General features: G+C 44.9%; 1 protein-coding gene and 1 non-coding gene across 2 annotated transcripts; one reads left to right on the top strand and one right to left on the bottom strand.

Moving 5' to 3' along the window:
• Nucleotides 1–649: 649 nt before the first annotated feature.
• LOC111724756 lies at nt 650–752 on the top strand. Its single transcript, XR_002772994.1, has one exon. It is a non-coding gene; the product is annotated as a small nucleolar RNA U13 (small nucleolar RNA).
• Nucleotides 753–9,224: 8,472 nt separating this feature from the next.
• CUNH1orf109 (chromosome unknown C1orf109 homolog) lies at nt 9,225–18,210 on the bottom strand. Its single transcript, XM_003788158.3, has 5 exons — nt 17,944–18,210; nt 17,518–17,795; nt 12,733–12,921; nt 9,553–9,671; nt 9,225–9,385 (listed from the first exon to the last, which is right to left on the bottom strand). Exons 2-5 carry the CDS (start codon nt 17,790–17,792, stop codon nt 9,348–9,350), a joined length of 621 nt encoding a protein of 206 aa, XP_003788206.1. The 5' UTR covers nt 17,793–17,795; nt 17,944–18,210; the 3' UTR covers nt 9,225–9,347.
• Between the last annotated feature and the right edge of the window lie 1,175 nt (nt 18,211–19,385).

The following is a 19,385-nucleotide window of genomic DNA, read 5'->3' as shown; positions in this document are numbered from 1 at the left end:
AAAAAAAAAAAAAAATGCAGATACGCTGGATCAGAATCACTAAGGCTGGGACCCCAGTAAGCTCTGCCAGGATCCAGTCTCACAAAAATGACTCTTCTGTGCACCATGCAGAAATGAAGAAGGAGCCTCCAGGAATGACAGGGAGGAGGGAGAGTGCCTGGAAGTAGTACCCCCTACACACACACCATCATTCCTTAAGGACTGGTTTTCTTCTAACAGGCCCTGGAGAAAAGGCTGAAGTGTAGGACTCTGGCAGACAACACAGGATTCACTCAAACCCTCTTGGTTATGGGGTCAGGAGCGGGGTAACTGGCAGCTACCCTGGAGGGCCTGGAGACTGCCCATCCCACTGTCAAGTCAGACAAGGGGAGCCCTGCACTGGAGGAACCATGTCCTAGGCAGGGCTGGACATTCAGAAAACCTCGCTCGTGTTACAACTCAGCAGGTTTTGGGTGTGCTTTTGGCTCTGTGGCAGAGAGAGGAGTGGAGGAAAGATCCTTTCACCAGAACCAAGAAAACCCTGGTACAGATTCTGGCAACATCACTGACAAGCTGTGGGTGCTGAGAAAACTCACTGTCTCAGTCTCCTCGTCTACCTAGTGGGGTAGGTGCTATGTGCTTACTAGGTGACTAACAAGGCTGAAATGAGATCCTTTTGCAGTTCATAAGCCTGATGATTGGGCTTTCCCACTCAAGTATGAGATGTGCCTCCCTCAAATCTTGTTATAGTGTCAATACATACCTGCCTTTCATGGAAAAAAAAGTAAAGCTTAATTAACTTCAATGCCCCTCCCTTTTTTTTGAGACAAGATCTCATTCTGTTGCTCAGGCTAAAGTGCAGTGGCATCATCACAGCTCACTACATAACCTTAAACTTCTGGGCTCAAGAGTAAGTGGGACTACAAGGGTACACCACCATACCCAGCTAATTATATTAATTTTTATAGAGACAGAGTCTTGCTTTGAGCCCAGGCTGGCCTCAAATTCCTGGGCTCAAGTGATGCTCCCGCCTCGGCCTCCCAAACCACTGGGATTACAAATGTGTGCCACCACCCCCGGCCTCAATCTCTTAAATTTGTAAATTTACCAAAAGCCCTCACACATCTCCTTTCCTTTAAACCTTACAACACTGTAAAAATGTATCAGCACTTTCACTATACAGCTGAGGAACCAGAGAGGGGAAATCACTTGCCCAAGATCATTTGGCTGTTAACTATTAATAAAAGGTTGAGCTGAAATTTGAACCCAAGTCTAGGTGACGAGCACATGTTTCTTCCCCTCCTCCCCAAACCTGCTGCACTGTCTACTCTCTCAGAGGGCAAAAAAATAAACAATCCAAGCTTGAGTAGGTTGGCATGGTACTTGGCTTCTCCCATCCTGATCACAGTCAGACATAATACTGTCACCATAGAGCCTAGCCTCTCCTTGGGCAGCAGGAGTCCTTTTCAGAACCTAGGCAACCTAGTAGCTTGGGACAACCCTTACTCTGAGGGAATAATCTTAAGATCAATTTTTACATGTGGATGGGGGTAGGGACAGGAAAGAGAGAAACCAAAATTTCATCCCAATAGACTTTCTCACACTGACAGGGAAGGAGGGATTCTAACTTAGCAGAGCAAAGAAAAACTCACATTTGATATCTTCATCTGTAAGCCAGTAGCATACTAAAATGAGAAGTGCGGCTGGGTGCGGTGGCTCACTCCTGGAATCCTAGCACTCGGGGAGGCCGAGGCAGGTGAGTTCAGGAGTTCAAGACCAGTCTCAGCAAGAGACCTGGTCTCTACTAAAAACAGAAAAACTAGCCAGGCGTTGTGGCAAGTGCCTGTAGTCCCAGCTACTCAAAAGGCTGAGGCAAGAATCACTTGAGCAGGCTAGGCACCTGTGGCTCAAGTGGCCAAGGCACCAGCCACATACACCAAAGGTGGTGAGTTTGAATCCAGCCTGGGCCTGCCAAACAACAATGGGCAACGAAAAAATAGCTGGGCGTTGTGGCAGGTGCCTGTGGCCCCAGCTACTTGGGAGGTGGAGGGAGGAGACTCGCTTGAGCCCAGGAGTTGGAGGTTGCTGTGAGCTGTGATGCCAGAGCACTCTACTCAGGGGGACAGCTTGAGGCTGTCTCAAAAAAAAAAAAAATCACTTGAGCCCAAGAGCTTGAGGTTGCTGTGAGCTATGATGCCACAGCACTCTACCCAGGGTGACAGACTGAAATTCTTTGTCAAAAAAATGAATAAAAATTTAAAAAATAAAAAGTGCTACTGTGTTTCCCTGAAAATAAGACCTACCCCCAAAATAAGGCCTAGCAGGATTTCTATGCATTTGTTAAATATAAGCCCTACCCTGATAATAACACCTAGTGATGGGCAGATACGCTGCATAGCCATGGCACGCATTTCAGCATAGAGCAGTAAGGAAGACAGGAATACCTTTTATCTGCCACAGCTCCTTTCTCCCAGCTGGTTGGCACTTGCGCGTGTGGTAACCACGGTCGCAGGCATCCTATGGAGCACATGCGAACAGCTAGGGGAAAGGAGTTCACGCATCACTAGCACCAGCCCCACCAAGGTCGGCTCCCTGTCAGGTTCCAGAAGAAGATGACTTAACTGTATTTGAATAAATGTAGATTGTTGTATTATACTTAATAAAAATAAGATGTCCCCTGAAAATAAGCCCTAGTGTGTCTTCCTGAGAAAAAATAAATATAAGACAGTGTCTTATTTTGGGGGGAAACACGATATTAGTCTCACTATGATTATTCTCCCTGAATTAGTTTATAAATTTAATATGACTCCAGTAAAAATACTAACAGAATTTCTTTTTTATTGGTAAGGGTAGTATTAGCTAAAAGGAAAATTCGGGGTGGGGGGTGCTGGTAAAACCTAATGAACAGGAGGAGTACAGGGAGGATTGCTAAAGCCTAATAGGACTCTGGAAACAAATATCCATCAGCAAGGGACCAGTTAAATAAATTATGGTACACTTGCCCTATAGAAAATTACACTAGTATTTGAACAAAAAAATTAAGGAAGCTCTTAATGTATTCATATACAACTCCAAGATACAATAAGTGGAAACAACAAGGTACAAAACTGGGTATAAACTATGTTACTATTCATATAAAAGCAAGGGAGAAAACACAAACATTTTTGTTGTAATAATTATCTATTGCTATGAACCAAATTGCCCCAAAACTTAGTGACTTTAAACATTTATTATGTCAGTTTACATGGGTCAGTAATCTGAGTACACCTTAGCTGATTGTCTTTGGTGAAGAGCCTCATGGGGTTTTAATCAAGCTGGTAGCTGCTGTGGACCCATCTGAAGGCTCAACTGGGGGAGGAAGGATCCACTTCCAAGTTCACTCATGTGGTTGGCAGGCTTTAGTCTCCTCACAGGACCACCTCAGTGTTGCAGGTAACTTCCTCCAGGGCGGTGAACCAAGAGTGAGAGAAAGCACCAAAGATGCAAACAACGGTCTGTCTCCATAACTTAGTTTCAGACATGATATCCTACCACTGGTGCAGTATTCTTCTCATTAGAAGCAAATCTATAAATTCAGTCAACACTGAAGGGTAAGGGTGTATACAAGGGCAGGAAAACTAAAGGTGGGACCACTGGGGGATGTCTCAGAGGATACCCACCTTCACACTTATATAAGCAAATATTTCTGAAAGAATACACTAGAAATATTTAATATTGGTTGCCACTAGCAAAGGGAACTGGGTAACTGGGAAAGAATTTTTCACTAAATTTTTTTTTTTTTTTTTTTTTTGGTTTTTGTTTGTTTTTGAGACAGAGTCTTAATCTGCTGCCCAGAGCGCAGTGGCCTCATCATAACTCACTGCCACCTTGAACTCCTAGGTCAAGCAATTCTCCTGCCTCAGCCTCCCAAGCAGCTGGGAGATGCCCACCACAGTGCCAGATTATTTTTCTATTTTTCATAGAGACTGGGTCTCACCTCTCTTTTTCAGTCTGGTCTCCAGATCTTGGCCATAAGTAATCCTCCCACTTCAGCCTCCCGGAGTGCTAGGATTACAGGCATGAATCACCATGCCTAGCCTAAATATGCTTTTGTGTCTTTTTTATAATGTGGATATATCACTTAATCAAATTTATTTTAAATTTTAAAAGAATGGCATTTTAACAGACAAAAAGCTAAGAGGAAACAAAATGAAAACAATTATACTAAATTATTGGGCCAGGTGTGGTGGCTCACATCTGCAATGGTGGTTCATGCCTCTAATGGTGGCTTATGCTGTGAAGACCAAAGCAGGTGGCTTGCTTCAGTTCAGGAGTTCAAGACCAGCCTGAGCAAAAGCAAGACCCGTCTCTACTTAAAAAAAAAAAAAGAAAAAGAAAAACTGAGGCAAGAGGATCCCTGGAGTCCAAGAGTTGGAGGTTGCTATGAGCTGACGCACAGCACTCTACCTAGGGCAACAGGTAGACCCTGTCTCAGAGTACTTGGCTCCCAAAGTACTAGGATTGGTGGATCACTTGAGCATAGGCGGTCTATAATTGTGTCCATTCCCCCTCCATGACAGAGCAAGACCCTGTCTCTTAAATAAAGAGCAAGACAGAGCAAGACTCTGTCTCAAAAAAAAAAAAAAAAAAAAAAAGGTGAGGGGATGGTGGTGCCTGTAGCTTAGTGAGTAGGGGCTGGCCCCATATACCGAGGGTGGTGGGTTTGAACCTGACCCCAGTCAAGCTGCAACAACAACAACAAAAAAAATAGTCGGGCGTTATGACAGGTGCCTGTAGTCCCAGCTACTTGGGAGGCTGAGGCAAGAGAATCACCTAAGCCCAAGAGCTGGAGGTTGCTGTGAGCTGTGACATCACAGCACTCTACTGAGGGCAACAAAGTGAGACTCTATCTCTAAAAAAACAAAAAGGCTCAGAGCCTGTGGCTCAAGTGGCTAAGGTGCCAGTCACATACACCTAAGGTGGCGGGTTCAAATCCAGCCCAGGCCCGCCAAACAATGATGGCTGCAACCAAAAAAAAAAAAAATCATAGCTGGGCGTTATGGCAGGTGCCTGTGGTCCCAGCTACTTGGGAGGCAGATGCAGAAGACTCGCCTGAGCCCAGGAGTTTCAGGTTGTTGTGAGCTGTGATGCCACGGCACTCTACCTAGGGGGGCAGCTTGAGGCTCTGTCTCAAAAAAAAAAAATTATAGGCAGCGCCCGTAGCTCAGTGGGTAGGGTGCCAGCCACATACACCCAGGTTGGTGGGTTCAAACCTAGCCTGGGCCAGCTAAACAACTGTAACAAAAAAATAGCCAGGCATTGTGGTAGGCACCTGTAGTCCCAGCTACTCCGGGAGCTGAGGCAAGAGAATAGCTTAAACCCAAGAGTTTGAGGTTGCTGTGAGCTGTGACACCATAGCACTCTAACAATAGCGACATAGTGAGACGCTGTCTCAAAAAAAAATTATACTTAAGTAATATATAGTTATTACTAAGCACCATAAACATATTTGGTTCTATTTAGTTAATACTTAGTTTCAGGGAGGAAGTTTAAACCATTCTTTATTCCACAGACATACACAAGCAACTCCCATGTGTAGAACAAAATACACTTGAACTAGGATTTAGGGCTCTTCACAATTTGGTTCCAATCCCTGCTTATGGGCCCATTTCTTGCCATTCTTCCACTTCCATCCTTCTGTGAACTCTTGTTACTTGCTATACAGAGCTAGTTGGTTTTTCTTTCATTTCTTCCTTCCTTCCTTTTTATACTAAACGATTAATATTTGCCGATCTAGGGAGTAACACCAAGAAGCACAATGCCTGGCACACAGTAAACCTGTGCTGCTAGCTTCCCTTCTATGTGAAACACTGCCTTTGCCCGTGTCCCTGCACATGGAATACCCTGCACCCCTCTCCTAGTCCCAAGTAAAACTGCCCTCAAGGGCTACCTCGGATGTCACTGTCCCCATGAAGTAGTCCCACATTAGTTATCACCTCTGTTCTCCCATAGTACTCTGTTTTCACTTCAACTGTAACAATTTTATTATTACATTATAGTGTTACAAGTTAAATCTATAAAAAAGCAAGACCTGCCTCTAAAAATACCCAGATGGGCTGAGTGCAGTGGTGGCTCGCACCTGTAATCCTAGCACTCTGGGAGGCCAAGGCAGGTAGACTGCCTGAGCTCACAGGTTCGAGACCACCCTGAGCCACAGCAAAACCCCTGTCTCTAAACATACCCGAGCATTGTGGCAGGCGCCTGTAGTCAGGAGGCTGAGGCAAGAGAATCACTTGAACCCAAGAGTTTGAGGTTAGTGTGAGCTACGACTCTACTGCACTTTACAGAGGGCAACAAAATGAGACTCTGTCTCTAAATAAATAAATAAATAAATCTGTAAAACTCAAAGCCTGGTCCTTGAACAATAAGTATCAATGTTTCTTGGGACCTTGCTGAAAAGGCAGAATCTCAGACTCCATCCCAGACTTACAGAACCAGAATTTAAATTTTAAGGCTGGGCATGGTAGTTCACACCTATAATCCTAGTACTTTGGGAGCCAAAGTAGGAGGATCACTTCAGCCCAAGAGTTCAAGACGAGCCTGGGCAACACAGTGAGACCCTTTCTCTACAAAAAGTAGAAAAATTGGGCAGGCATGGCAGTGCACACCTGTATCCCCAGTTACTTGGGAAGCCAAGGTGGGAGGATCACTTGAGCATAGGCGGTCTTTAATTGTGTCCATTCACTCCATGACAGAGCAAGACCCTGTCTCTTAAATAAAAAAGTAAATAAATAAATTTTAACAAGGTATCAGTGATTCACATGCACATTAAAATTTTAGAAACAGGTTTAAATCTTTCCCTGGTTGACTGTAAGCCTTTCTAGGTCTGTCATCTCTGTCCCCATCTAAGACTCAATACTCAAGTATCTTTTAAGTTCTACTTGAAATATTTATGTATTCATGATAGATTTTTTTTTAATTCCTGTAAAAATATTGTCACACTGTTAAGTAGTTACCTGGTAAATTTGGTACATTTCTATATAATAATTTCATTTTTCAAAATCAGAATGTATTACCTTTCTAGTCAGAAGAACATGAAGATTTTGAAAAACACATGTAAAAGGTTAAGAAAAAATGTTAACTGTAAGATAAAACACATTTATAAAAGATATACAATGTATATAATTATGTTAAGCTATATTTACAATATGAAAAGACAGGCAGCTATATTAAGTTTAAAAAATTAGCAGTATGTATCAAAACACTAGTTCTTTTAAAAAATTGTGAATAGACACTAAAATATATATCAAAATATCTGATGGAGTTTTATATTTTTCTACATTTTACATTTTTTCTAGTTTTCCTATGCTTTTTATAAAATTGTATCACTTTCATAAAAAGCAAAAAATAGTTATATTCATTTTGAAAAATATCTACTCTTAAGTCAAGCACAGTGGTTCATGCCTGTAATCTTAGCCCTCTGAGAGGCCAAGGTGGGAGGATCTCTGGAGCTTAGGAGTTGAAGCCCAGCCTGAGCAAGAGTAAGACCCCATCTCTACTGAAAAAAAATTAGCTATGCATTATGGTGGGTGCCTGTAGGAGTCGCAGCTACTCAGGAGGCTAAAGCAGGAAGATTGCTATAGCCCAGGAGTGAGTGGTTGCTGTGAGCAAGGCTGATGCCATGGCACTCTAGCCCAGGCAATAGAGCAAGACTGTCTCAAAAACAAAACAAAGGTGGGGTGGGTGCAGACAGGTGACACGGCAGCTGCGTTTGTGCTGCTGGGCATCCAAGGCACTGCTAGGGCTGCCGGTGCAGTCTCCATTTTCATAGATGAGATGGGCCCCAAGACACACCTCACCTGCGCCTTGAATGAGAACACTACAGAGATCCCTGGCCACCGCCAGGTTGTGAAGGAGGACTCACAGACTGGCCTGACCATGGAGTACTACATGGATCCCCATGACCGCTCAGGAGAGTACTCATGTGTCTTCCTCCCTGAGCCTGCAACCAGGGCCAACATTGAGGGGCCCCCAATGTTAAAGCTGTGAAGAAGTCAGAGGATGCCAATGAAGGGGAGACGGTCACACTGGCCTGCAATTCAGACTCCTTCCCACAGTCACTGACTGGGTCTGGCACTAAATTTAATTAAATTTAGTATCTACCCATTTTTCTGTCAACCCAAAATTCATCTGTATTGTGTATCAAACTGGCTTTTAGAATTTGGACTTGGCACAATAAATATATATTTCTAGCTTTGCAAAAACAAAACAAAACAAACAAAAAAAATCCCAAACTACTCCTTATTAAGCCCCTTCTATTCAAGGATTGAGATTTCTACAATACCCTTGGAAGCTGAAAGTTCTGAAAACAACATTGCACAGATGAAGATGCTGAGCTCAGAAATGTAACCCTGGTTGTCTAACTCAGGACTGATGTTCCCCCACCTGTGCACAGGAATGCACCAAGTCAGGTACCAGATTGTGCCAAAAAAATCTGTCATTTTAGGAGTCTCACTACTGTCAGTAACACTTGTCTACAGAGACCATGCATTCACAACAATTCGTGCTCTACCACCTCCCCCTGGTGGCAGGATCTGGAAACTGAACGTGGCTTGGTGATAGCAACTATTCAATTGACCAGAATTGTTTTATTTTCCATCACTATCATCCTGGTTTGTTTAAATCATCAAAACCACTTTCTCGTTCATCAAGGACTCAGGTATTGTCACAAATACCAAAACCAGGACCTGGCATCAACCATACTCAGTGCTCTGAATGACACCGATGGCAGTGCCGCTCTTTACCCCATCCTTTCCTCCCGTACCACTTTGGGTTCTGTGATGGACACTGTGGCATCTTGTTCTTCACCATCACCTTTACTACTTTCTCTCTGCTTCCACCCACTTTCTTGAGCTTCAGAAAAGGGCAAAAGGTGGTCCATGTACTCTCAGTCAGGGCCTGGGATGGAGAAACTCCAATGCTGGAGACACCGAGCACCAATCCTCCTGAGACCCAACCCTTAGCTTCTAGACTTGATATTTCAAATGTATCAGGTTGAAACACTGGCATTTCTTTTTTTTTTTTTGAGACAGAGTCTCACTATGTCACATTCAGTAGAGCGCCGTAGTGTTACAACTCACAACAACCTCAAACTCTTGGGCTTAAGCGATTCTCTTGTCTCAGCTTCCCAAGTAGCTGAGACTACAGGTGCCTGCCACAACACCTGGCTATTTTTTCTGCAGTTGTTGTTTAACAGGCCTGGGCTGGGTTTGAACCTGCTGGCCTCAATGCTTCGGGCACCAAGCCTACACTTGACATTTCTTTAGAACAGAACGCAGCGATGCCAGTCTTCCACTGTGGTGGCCCTGGTCTCCAGACAAATAGTTTCCTTACTCTTCCAGGAAGAAGGAAACATTCAACAGGATACCTAGAATAGGAAGAAAGAAAAACTGTGGCATCACTTGCTCTCCAAAGAACATAAAACATCAGATTTATAAGACAGAGAGGCAGAGCAATGGCACCTCTCTAGTGCTTACAAAGAGGTGAATCACACAGCAAGCAAAGAGACATGAAGGAATAAACAAAATCTAGCACCTTGTACAAGGTCTTGCTGTTCATCTTTTGAAATTCGGTCCCACGCCTTGGGCAAAGCTTGGATGTTTGCCAAGTCTCCCCACTGGATCGAGGAGAAGAGAGATTTTCTTTTCAGATACCTTCCTGGAAGTTAAGGACTGCTCAGATGAAATACGTTGACGGAAAAAATACCCTGAGCTAAAAGGAGCAGCTATCCTTACATTTTATCAAGTGGGCAGCATTAAGCTATACTACAAATATTTCTTGAGCAACTCTTTATTAACATGGCTGGTAGGAAACATATAAGCAAAGGCACAGAACGGCAACACATAGAATGGGTTCAGGGAAAGCAAAACTTCCACTTCAGTGGCAAGGACAACATGTAAAGAACAGAAGAATATGGGCGGTGCCTATGGCTCAGTGAGTGCGGCACCAGCCCGATTTACCGAGGGTGGCGGGTTCAAACCCAGCCCTGCCCAAATCACAAAAAAAAAAAAAAAAAAAAAAAAAAAAAAAAAAAAAATAGCTGGGTGTTGTGGTGGGCGCCTGTAGTCCCAAGCTACTCAGAAAGCTGAGGCAAGAGAATCGCCTAAGCCCAAGAGCTGGAGGTTGCTGTGAGCTGTGACACCACAGCACTCTACCAAGGGTGATAAAGTGAGACTCTGTCTCTAAATAAAAAAAAAAAGACAGAGAATAGTAGAAAAGGCAGCTGAAAGGTAGGTTACACCAGAACACAAAGGACACTGGAGTACCAAGGCAGTGATTCTGAACTTTATGCTACTAACAACAGAAGCCATTCGTATAGAAGCAGAGAACAATTCCAATACAAGTAACAGGATCAGAAATAGATTTCCTGAAGCTATATGGATTGAGATCATTAACTGGAGATTGTTTAGATGCAGGGGTATCCAACTTGCAGGCCGTATGCTGATTTTATAAGGACTTTTTTTACTTATCTGTGGTGTCAGAAATTATGAGTAGTATACATGGACCTTTTTTTTATTTTTGCTCATCAGCTTTTATTAGTGTTTTTGTGTTTAACACGTTGCCCGAGACAACTCTTCTTCTAATGTGCAGCAGACAAAAAAAAAGGCTGGACATCCCTGCAGGTGAGACACTAGAAACAAAGAAACGTGTTAAGAGGTCATATGCAATTATGAATCCAAGTTAGAGGTAAAAAACCTTGGAAGTAGCAGAGGGGATAGAGAAAGAAAATATAACAAGTGCCAGGGAAAATGAACTAAAAGACTTGACAGTGTAAACATTCTAGCACACAGGTCAGTATTGAGTAAGTGCTCGGTATTGTTTCTCTTACTGTTGTTTTGGAGACTGAGTCTCTCTCTCTTGGTCTGACCAGGGTGCAGTGGCATCATCAAAGCTCACTGCAACCTCAACTCCTGGGTCCAAGCAATCCTCTTGCCTAAGCAGGGACTACAGGCCTTGTGCCACCACACCTGCCTAATTTTTCCATTTTGTTGTAGAAATGGGGTCTTGCTCTTGCTCAGGCTGGTCTCAAACTCCTGGCTTCAAGTGATCCTCTCGCCTCAGCCTCCCAAAGTACTAGGACCAGGTGTGAGCCACCACACCTGGCCCCTGAGGATTGTTAGCTATAGTTTCTGCTGCTTCAGTCCACGCTGCTGCTACTGTTACTACTTCTATTACCACAACTACTGCTACTCCTGCCATTAAAAGAAAACACAGGGTTGATTCTACAGCTCAAGTAAAGAGGGGTTGAATTTGAGGATTAGATCAAGGATTTCAATTTTATTTTATTTTTTTTGAGACAGAGCCTCAAGCTATCACCCTGGGTAGTGCTGTGGCACAACCTCCAATGCCTGGGTTCAAGTGAGTCTCCTGCCTCAGCCTCCCAAGTAGCTGGGACCACAGGCGCCCACCACAGCGCCCAGCTATTTTTGGTTGCAGCCATCATTGTTGTTTGGCGGGTCCAGGCTGGATTCGAACCCGCCACCTTAGGTGTATGTAGCTGGCGCCTTAGCCACTTGAGCCACAGGCGCCGAGCCAAGGATTTCAATTTTAAACCTGAGTTTGAGTTCCAAGGACAATCCAGTTGGAGGCATCTGCAGGAAAATGAAACTCAAAACTAGAAATACTAAAGGTTGTGTAAAGCCTCTCAAGTAGCTGGGACTACAGGTACCTGCCAGGATGTCTGCCTAATTTTTTCTATTTTCAGTAGAGTTGGAGGTCTCGCTTTGCTCAGGCTGGTCTCAAACTCCTGAGTTCAGGCGATCTTCTCGCCTCAGCCTCCCAAAGTGCTAGGATTATAGGCATGAGCCACTGTCCTCAGCCAGCTTGCAAGTTATTTACATGAAGGATGAAACTTAAGCCAGAGGGTAGATTTGAGCATCAGGTAAAAATGGAGAGAAAAAGATCAGAACTTCAATTATTTGGTCTTTCTGCTTTCACCCTTGCCCCCTATACCTCTAGTCTTTCCCCAGAACACAGCCAGGGTGATATTGTTAAAAATATAGGTCTTATCCAGTTACTCCTTATTCAAAACCTTCTAAGAGCTTCCTCAGTAAAAGCCAAAATTCTTTCACAGACCTTGAGGGCCTACAAAGTTCAGCCACTGTTTTGCTAACTCATCTCCTATTAGGCTCCCCTCAGACTCTGCTCTAGCCACAGTGGGCTCCCTGCTATTTCCTGAATACACCAGGTATGTGCTTACCTTGGGCCTTTAGATTTGATGTTTCCTCTGCCTGGAACACCCTCCTTCCAAATATCCACATAGGTCCCTCCCTCACCCTCTTCACATCTTTGTGCAAATATCACTATCTCATGAGACCTGTATTTACTGCTGTATTTAAATTCACAACCCCATCATCACTCCTGACTTTCTCCATAGCACTTATCACTGACATTCTATTTTCCTTTCAAAATGGCTATCTCTCAGCAGAGAACAGTGCCCTATAGGTAGTAACCACTCCATAGACCTAAACTTTAGAGCAGGCGTCCTCAAACTACGGCCCGTGGGCCACATGCAGCCTGCCTAGGACATTTATCCGCCTGCCGGGTGTTTTTGCCGCTGCTGCCTGTCCTGCTTAGCAGCCAACTCATTCTGAGGCCTGCAGTCTGGCCTTCCAAAAAGTTTGAGGACACCTGCTATAGAGTATCTCCATCTTGCAAAAAGTGAAATCAAAAACGCTTTCTAGGACGGCTGTGGACACTACCTGAAATGTGTGCAAAGGATATGAATTTCGATAATGTCTCTCAATATCTTGCAACCACTCCAACATGTCAGCCACAGAGGGACTCACAACTGAAGGCTGCAGGACAGCATCGATGCCAACCACGTCTGCATGCTGCTCATAGGTCTGAAACACTTGCTCCACATGGCTGCTGACCGTGTCGCGCACCTTGAGGAGGATGGCTCTGGAGAAAAGAGTGTGACATTAGGCAACATCAGGAAAAAGGTTTAAGGCAAAGTTTCTCAACTTTGGCACTACTGATACATAGACATGTATTTATTTTTCATATGCTACACACAATGGAATACTATTACTAATATTTTGGACTGAATGATTCTTCTTTTTTTTTTCCGAGACAGAATCTTACTCTGTTGCCTGGGGTAGAGTGCCGTGGTGTCATAGCTCACAGCAACCTCAAACTCTTGGGCTCAGGCAATCCCCTTGTCTCAGCCACCTGAGTAACTGGGACTACAGGTTCTTGCCACAATGCCTGGCTAGTTTTTCTGGGTTTTGGTAGAGACGGGGTCTCCCTTTTTTTCAGTCTGGTCTCAAACTCCTAAGCTCAGGCAATCCACCTGCCTTGGCCTCCCAGAGTGTTAAGATTATAGGCGTGAGCCACCACATCCAGCGGGACTGCATGATTCTTTGTTGTGGCAGGCCGCTCTGTGCGCTGTTGGATGTTTAGGACCATGCTTCACCTCTGCCCACTAGATGACAGGAATAAACCATGCCTCGACCCTCCCAACTCATAATAATCAATGTCTCCAGACATTGCCAAATGTCTCCTCATAGAAAAACCACCCCCAGGAGGACCACCAGTCTAAAGAGATGAGTGATGGTGCTTTGGAGGCAGGGTAGGGGTGGCTTAAAGATGGAAAGGCTGAAGAAGTTATATGACTTTCAAAGTGCTGTGATGAGACCAGTTGGCAGATAAGGTAAAGACCAAGGAGCCTTTCTGGGCTTGCCACAGAACTGTTTGGAGCAAATGTCATTCATAATCCCATGCCACAGAGGTAGGAAGAGAATAAGCAAGAGGAAAGGGAAGCAAGACACCAGCACTGTCTACATGCTCCCTAGCCTCACCCTAGTAAACCCCTTAGCGGTAAAGTTTGGGCTCTGGATGCATGCAGACTACTGTGCATCTTCAGAAAGTTACTTATTCTCCCTCAGGCATAAACACGATCTGTTTTACTCACTGCACATCCCAAGTACTTAGGAGAGAGACTGTCACATAAAACAACAAATCCTTATTCAACAAATGAGCGAATGAAAGGGACTGTAAAGATTAAATAAAATAATGCATATAAAGTACTTAGGGCAGCGCCTGGCTTACAGTAAATATTGTTTTTCGTTGGTGATTCCAAGGGGCCCTGCCACTAAGACAAATTTTGCCACAACTTACCAAAGGGCAAGTTATTCTTTAGCCTAGTACTGTCTTTCACAAATATTTTTCTGTGGCTCAGAATAAAAAAAAAATAGACTTAAAGCAATAACACCCATACACCAAATGTAATCAATTAAAATAAAAGTTCACAAGGCTAGGTGCAGTGGCTCATACCTGTAATCCCAGCACTGGGGGAGGCCAAAGGGGGTAGAACGCCTGAGCTCAGGAGTTTGAGACCAGCCTGAGCAACAGAGAGACCCCATCTCTAAAAATAGCTAGATGCTGTGGCGGGCACCTGTAATCTCAGCTACCCAGAAGGCTGAGGCAAGAGAATCACTTGAACCCAAGAGTTTGAGGTTGCTGTGAGCTATGATACCATGGCATCTATGAAGAGTGACAAAATGAGACTCTGGGGTGGTGCCTGTGGCTCAGTGGGTAGGGCGCCAGCCCCATATACAGAGGGTGGTGGGTTCGAACCCAGCCCCAGCCAGCTAAAACAGCAGTGGCAAATGCAACAAAAAATAGCCAGGTGTTGTGGTGGGTGCCTGTGGTCCCAGCTACTTGGGAGGCTGAGGCAAGAGACTCATTTAAGCCCAAGAGTTGCAGGTTGCTGTGAGCTACGATGCCATAGCACCCTACTGATGGAGACAGAGTGAGATTCTGTCTCAAAAAGAAAATAACAACAACAAAGTACTGGGCAGTGCTTGTGGCTCAAAGGGGTAGGGCGCCAGCCCCATATACTGGAGGTGGCAGGTTCAAACCTGGCCCCCAGCCAAAAACTGCAAAAAAAAAAAAAAACAAAAAAAAACCAAAGTGAAACTCTGTCTCAAAAAAAAAAAAGGGGGGGGTGAGCCATTTCCACTACCCCTCTCCTGCTAAGTCTTAACTTTTGTAGAGCTTTTTTTAGCTCTATCAATAAACTCTGAATACTCTAATGTGGTATATACTTTTTATTTCATCCTGGTTGTCCTGTCCACTCAGATTTTAAAAAGCGGGGGGCACTTGGTGCCTGTAGCTCAAGCAGGTAAGGTGCCAACCACATAACAGAGGAGCTGGTAGGTTCGAATCCAGCCTGGGGCCCACCAAACAATGACAACTACAACCAAAAAATATCTGGGTGTTGTGACAGGCGCCTGTAATCCCAGCTACTTGGGAGGCTGAGGCAGGAGAATTGCTCATAGCAACTTACTCAGGGTGATAGCTTGAGACGCTGGCTGCTCAAAAAAGGGCGGCACCTGTGGCTCAAAGGAGTAGGGCACTGGTCCCATGTGCCAGAGGTGGAAGGTTCAAACCCAGCCCTGGCAAAAAAAACTGCAAAACAAACAAACAAACAAACAAACAAAAACAAAAAAAGAGACTCTAGCTACTCAGGGCGACAGCTTGAGACTCTGTCTTAAAAAAAAAAAAAGATGTATAATTCAGTGGGTTTTTTTTCTTTTTTTGGAAAATTCACAAAGTTGTGCAACCATCACCACTATCTAATTCTAGATTTTCCTCATCCAAAAAGAAACTCCACATCCATTAGTGTCAACCCCAATCCTGTTCCCCAACCCCTGGTAACCATGAATCTATTTTCTATCTTTATGGATTTGCCTATTCTAGATATTTCATATAAATGGAATCATATAATATGTGGTCTTTTGTGTCTGATTTCTTTTACTAGAATATTTTCAAGATTCATCCATGTTGTACCTGGGTATCAATATAGTCATCCCTCACTAACTGTGGGTTGATTGGCCCCAGGATCCCCTGCAAACGATAAGATCCACAGATGCTTGAGTTTTTTGAAAAAAAAAAAAGTCTATAAATGTTCAGTACAAATGCAACCATACTGTATGATTCTCCTGCCCTCATCCATGGCTGGTTGAACCCATAGATGCAGACCCCATGGACATGAAGGGCTGACTACATTTCATTCCTTCTTATGGCTAATATTCCACTGTATGGACATATCACATTTTGTCTGTTTATAAACATTTGGACTGAGTCCACCTTTTGGCTATGATGAATAATGCCAATTCCCACAGAATTCTTTTTTGAGATAGTCTCAAGCTGTCACCCTGGGTAGAGTGCCATGGCATCACAGCTCACAGCAACCTCAGACTCTTGAGCTTAGTGATTCTCTTGCCTCAGCCTCCCAAGTAGCTGGGACTCCAGGCGCCTGTCACAACACCTGGCTATTTTTTGGTTGTAGTCGTCATTGTTGTTTGGCAGGCCCAGGCTGGATTCGAACCCGCCAGCTCCAACGTATGTGGCTGGTGCCCTAGCCACTGAGCTATAGGTGCTGACCCTCCCACAGAGTTTCTAAATAGTTACTATTAACCAAGGAACTAAATGTACATATGAACTGTGCCTATGACCAAGCAGAGGTTCTTGGGGATTTCTATCTTTATCCCTCACCAAAATCTCCTCAATCCAGAGATGAAAAACAGATCTAATGACTGTATGAGCCTCTGCATAGCTTATGCCATGACTTTATGGGCTGGCTTACCATCACTTTGTTCTGGCCATACTACTTAATAGGTAACACTACCCACATCCACCACCTGACCCAGTTTATACCTGTTCATCCTTCAGGTTTTTTAAATCACTTCCTCCCAGAAACTTCCCCCCTCCTCATAGGCTGCACTAATCAGTATCAGAATACACCACAACATAATTTAACTTACTTATTCTCTCTCTCTGTTCTATTCGGCTAAGAATAGGAAATAAGTCTGCCTTACTGTTGTATTCCCAACACCCTGTGCTTGGCATCCCATAGATGCTTAATAAATGTATTAAGTATAAATGAATAAAAGGTCCTCATCTTTGACAGTTTACTGTCAGTCTATGACACAGACCCTATACCCTGGAACTTTCTTTTGTTCTGAGTCAGGGAAAAGCAACATATGCCCTCCTCTTCTGTTCTCAATAACTCAATCATCCATAACTCTGAGATAGAGGGTCTGACAATAAGCATAAGTCAGAGCTTGGAGACAATATTCTTGGGCACCCACACCAATGTGCAGCAGAACAGAGCTCTGGCTTTGGTGTCAGGCACACTTGAGTTTGAATCCCAGATCTACTATGTACTAGCTGTGTGACCCCCGTCTGCTTGAGCCTGCTTCCTCACCTGCAAAATGGAATTAAGTGAAGTTAAGTCACAGATGTGTTGAAAAGACTTTATGAGGTAATGTGTGTAAACTCTTACCGCTGGCACATACTAAGTTTACAGCACAGTTCCTTACTGACTTTTACTAAAGTATCTGTAGAGAAAGGCTAAAATGCTTTTGCCACTCCTTTTCTGCACTGCTTTGGTAACTTCTACGAAGCCTATCATTGCCGTGCCTAGCTTTTGTTAAGGGAAATGCCAGAAAATGGATTTTTGACAGAGGTCCCACTGCAACAGTGTCTTACAGCTTCTCGGCTAGCTTGTCCAGAACAATGTCACCAGCTGCCAGCTGCTTGCGCCTCAGTCGCTCCTTTAAGTCGGGGAAGGCCCGAAGAGCCGGCACATCCTCAAACCGCAGGTTCTGTGCAGCCTGCAGCTGTTCTGCCAGGTTGCTGAGGGAGGTCAGGAGGGGCTGGCAGTCACGCAGAGTGCTCTGCCACAGGCCCTCCTGCGCCTCCACCACCGGGAAGCACTTCCTCAGGGCCTCCTGCACCGCAAGTAAAGGCCGGTCTTCAGTCATCTTCTACTGGAAAAACAAAAACACAAAGAAAAAACTGCGTTAAGATGCCAAGACAGTAGGGGCACTGCGCTGAGGGTGGGCGTCTGTTCCGTCCCTGTGGGAGGTCAAGTTCTCGGCCTCCAAGTCCCTTCAGGTAGGAGCGTTTTCTCACCTTCAGAAGGGGCTCTCTGATGCACAGACGCGTTTCCCACGTGGGAAAAATGTCCCGGCTATCGCTCCAAAGAGGCTCTTCCGGAATAAGGCAGTCTCCTATTCAGATTGTGGATTCCCCGGGCTTAAACGCTGTATCCTTTCTCACTCGTGCTTCAGGAGCCGGGATCCTGTTTCTCTTCCCTGAGACTGCCGCTCACGTTCCTGAAAACAGCGGGAAAACGCAAAGCTGCAGCAACCAAAGCATAAAAACACACTAGGAACCCACACCACGCGCATGCTCAAAAGCGACAACCCCTATAGGCAACTTCAGGCGGGGTGGAGGGAGGGGGGGGTTGTCTGCTGAGTCGCTAAAATATGTCCTCAATCGCAATGAATTCTGGGCACTGCAGTCCTACATGCGGATTGGCTACAGGGCTGTAAGACTTCTCTGTGATTGGATGTTGGGATCATCCTAACACTGCACGTGAGTCAATCTGTGAGAGTTTGAATGCTTGGCGGTGCTGGCCTGTCAGGTTGGCAGTGGAGCCTCATCCTCTCAGCTTGCACCTCCGGCTATTCCTTAATGACACTGTTGAGTTGACACTGTGTGTGGCACAATCAACTGGCCAAAACTGGTGAATCACACGCTCCTGCCATGTGGTAGCTGTGGCTAAGGTGCAGGTGAACATCCTAGATAGGTCTCATTGGGAGTGGGGTGAAGCCCTGAGAGAAAGAGACCAGGAAACCCGACTTGCTCAGCACCAAGATATCTGCTAGGAGGAAACTTACTTGAGGTATGGGATTGTTATCAGAACCCCTCAATCTTGGCCATCTAGTTGGAGACTCTCAGGCACCCAGCAAGTAGACTAGGGTGTTACCCCCCACCCACGGCTAAGAGATGATCTTGGGCAGGAGAGCAACATTCTGATACTTCTTGCATCTGGAGCAACAGATGCATTCCAGGATGGAATGGAAAGGGGGGGAAAGCTTCCAAGAAGGGCCAGGCTTGCCAGCATTCCTATGCTTGGGGTGCTTTGTCTCCAAGCCTGATGGTGCTCATCAGGAGCCTGTCTGGCACATTTACTTATTTCCTAGATCTGTTCTTTTTTTTTTTTTAATTATACAGAGTCTCACTATGTTGCCCTCAGTAGAGTGACGTAGCATCACAGCTCACAGCAACTTCAAACTCTTGGACTTAAGCAGTTCTCTTGCCAGGGCCAGGCTTGAACCCGCCAGCCTGGGTGCATGCGGCTGGCGCTGTAACTACTGTGCTACAGGCGCTGAGCCCCTTGATTCGTTCTTAAGAAAAGTAATATTGGGTGGCACCTGTAGCTCAAGCAGCTAAGGCGCCAGCCGCACACACCAGAGCTGGCAGGTTCGAATCCGTCCCAGCCCACCAAACAGTGACAACTGCAACCAAAAAATGGCCAGGAGTTGTGGCGGGCACCTGTAGTCCCAACT

The sequence above is a fragment of the Otolemur garnettii genome, unplaced genomic scaffold (genome assembly GCF_000181295.1).
Source record: "Otolemur garnettii isolate 467f Iridium unplaced genomic scaffold, OtoGar3 scaffold00025, whole genome shotgun sequence".
NCBI lineage: Eukaryota > Metazoa > Chordata > Mammalia > Primates > Galagidae > Otolemur > Otolemur garnettii.
Note: the sequence above shows the minus strand (reverse complement) of the source record. Positions and strands in the feature narration are given on the sequence as shown.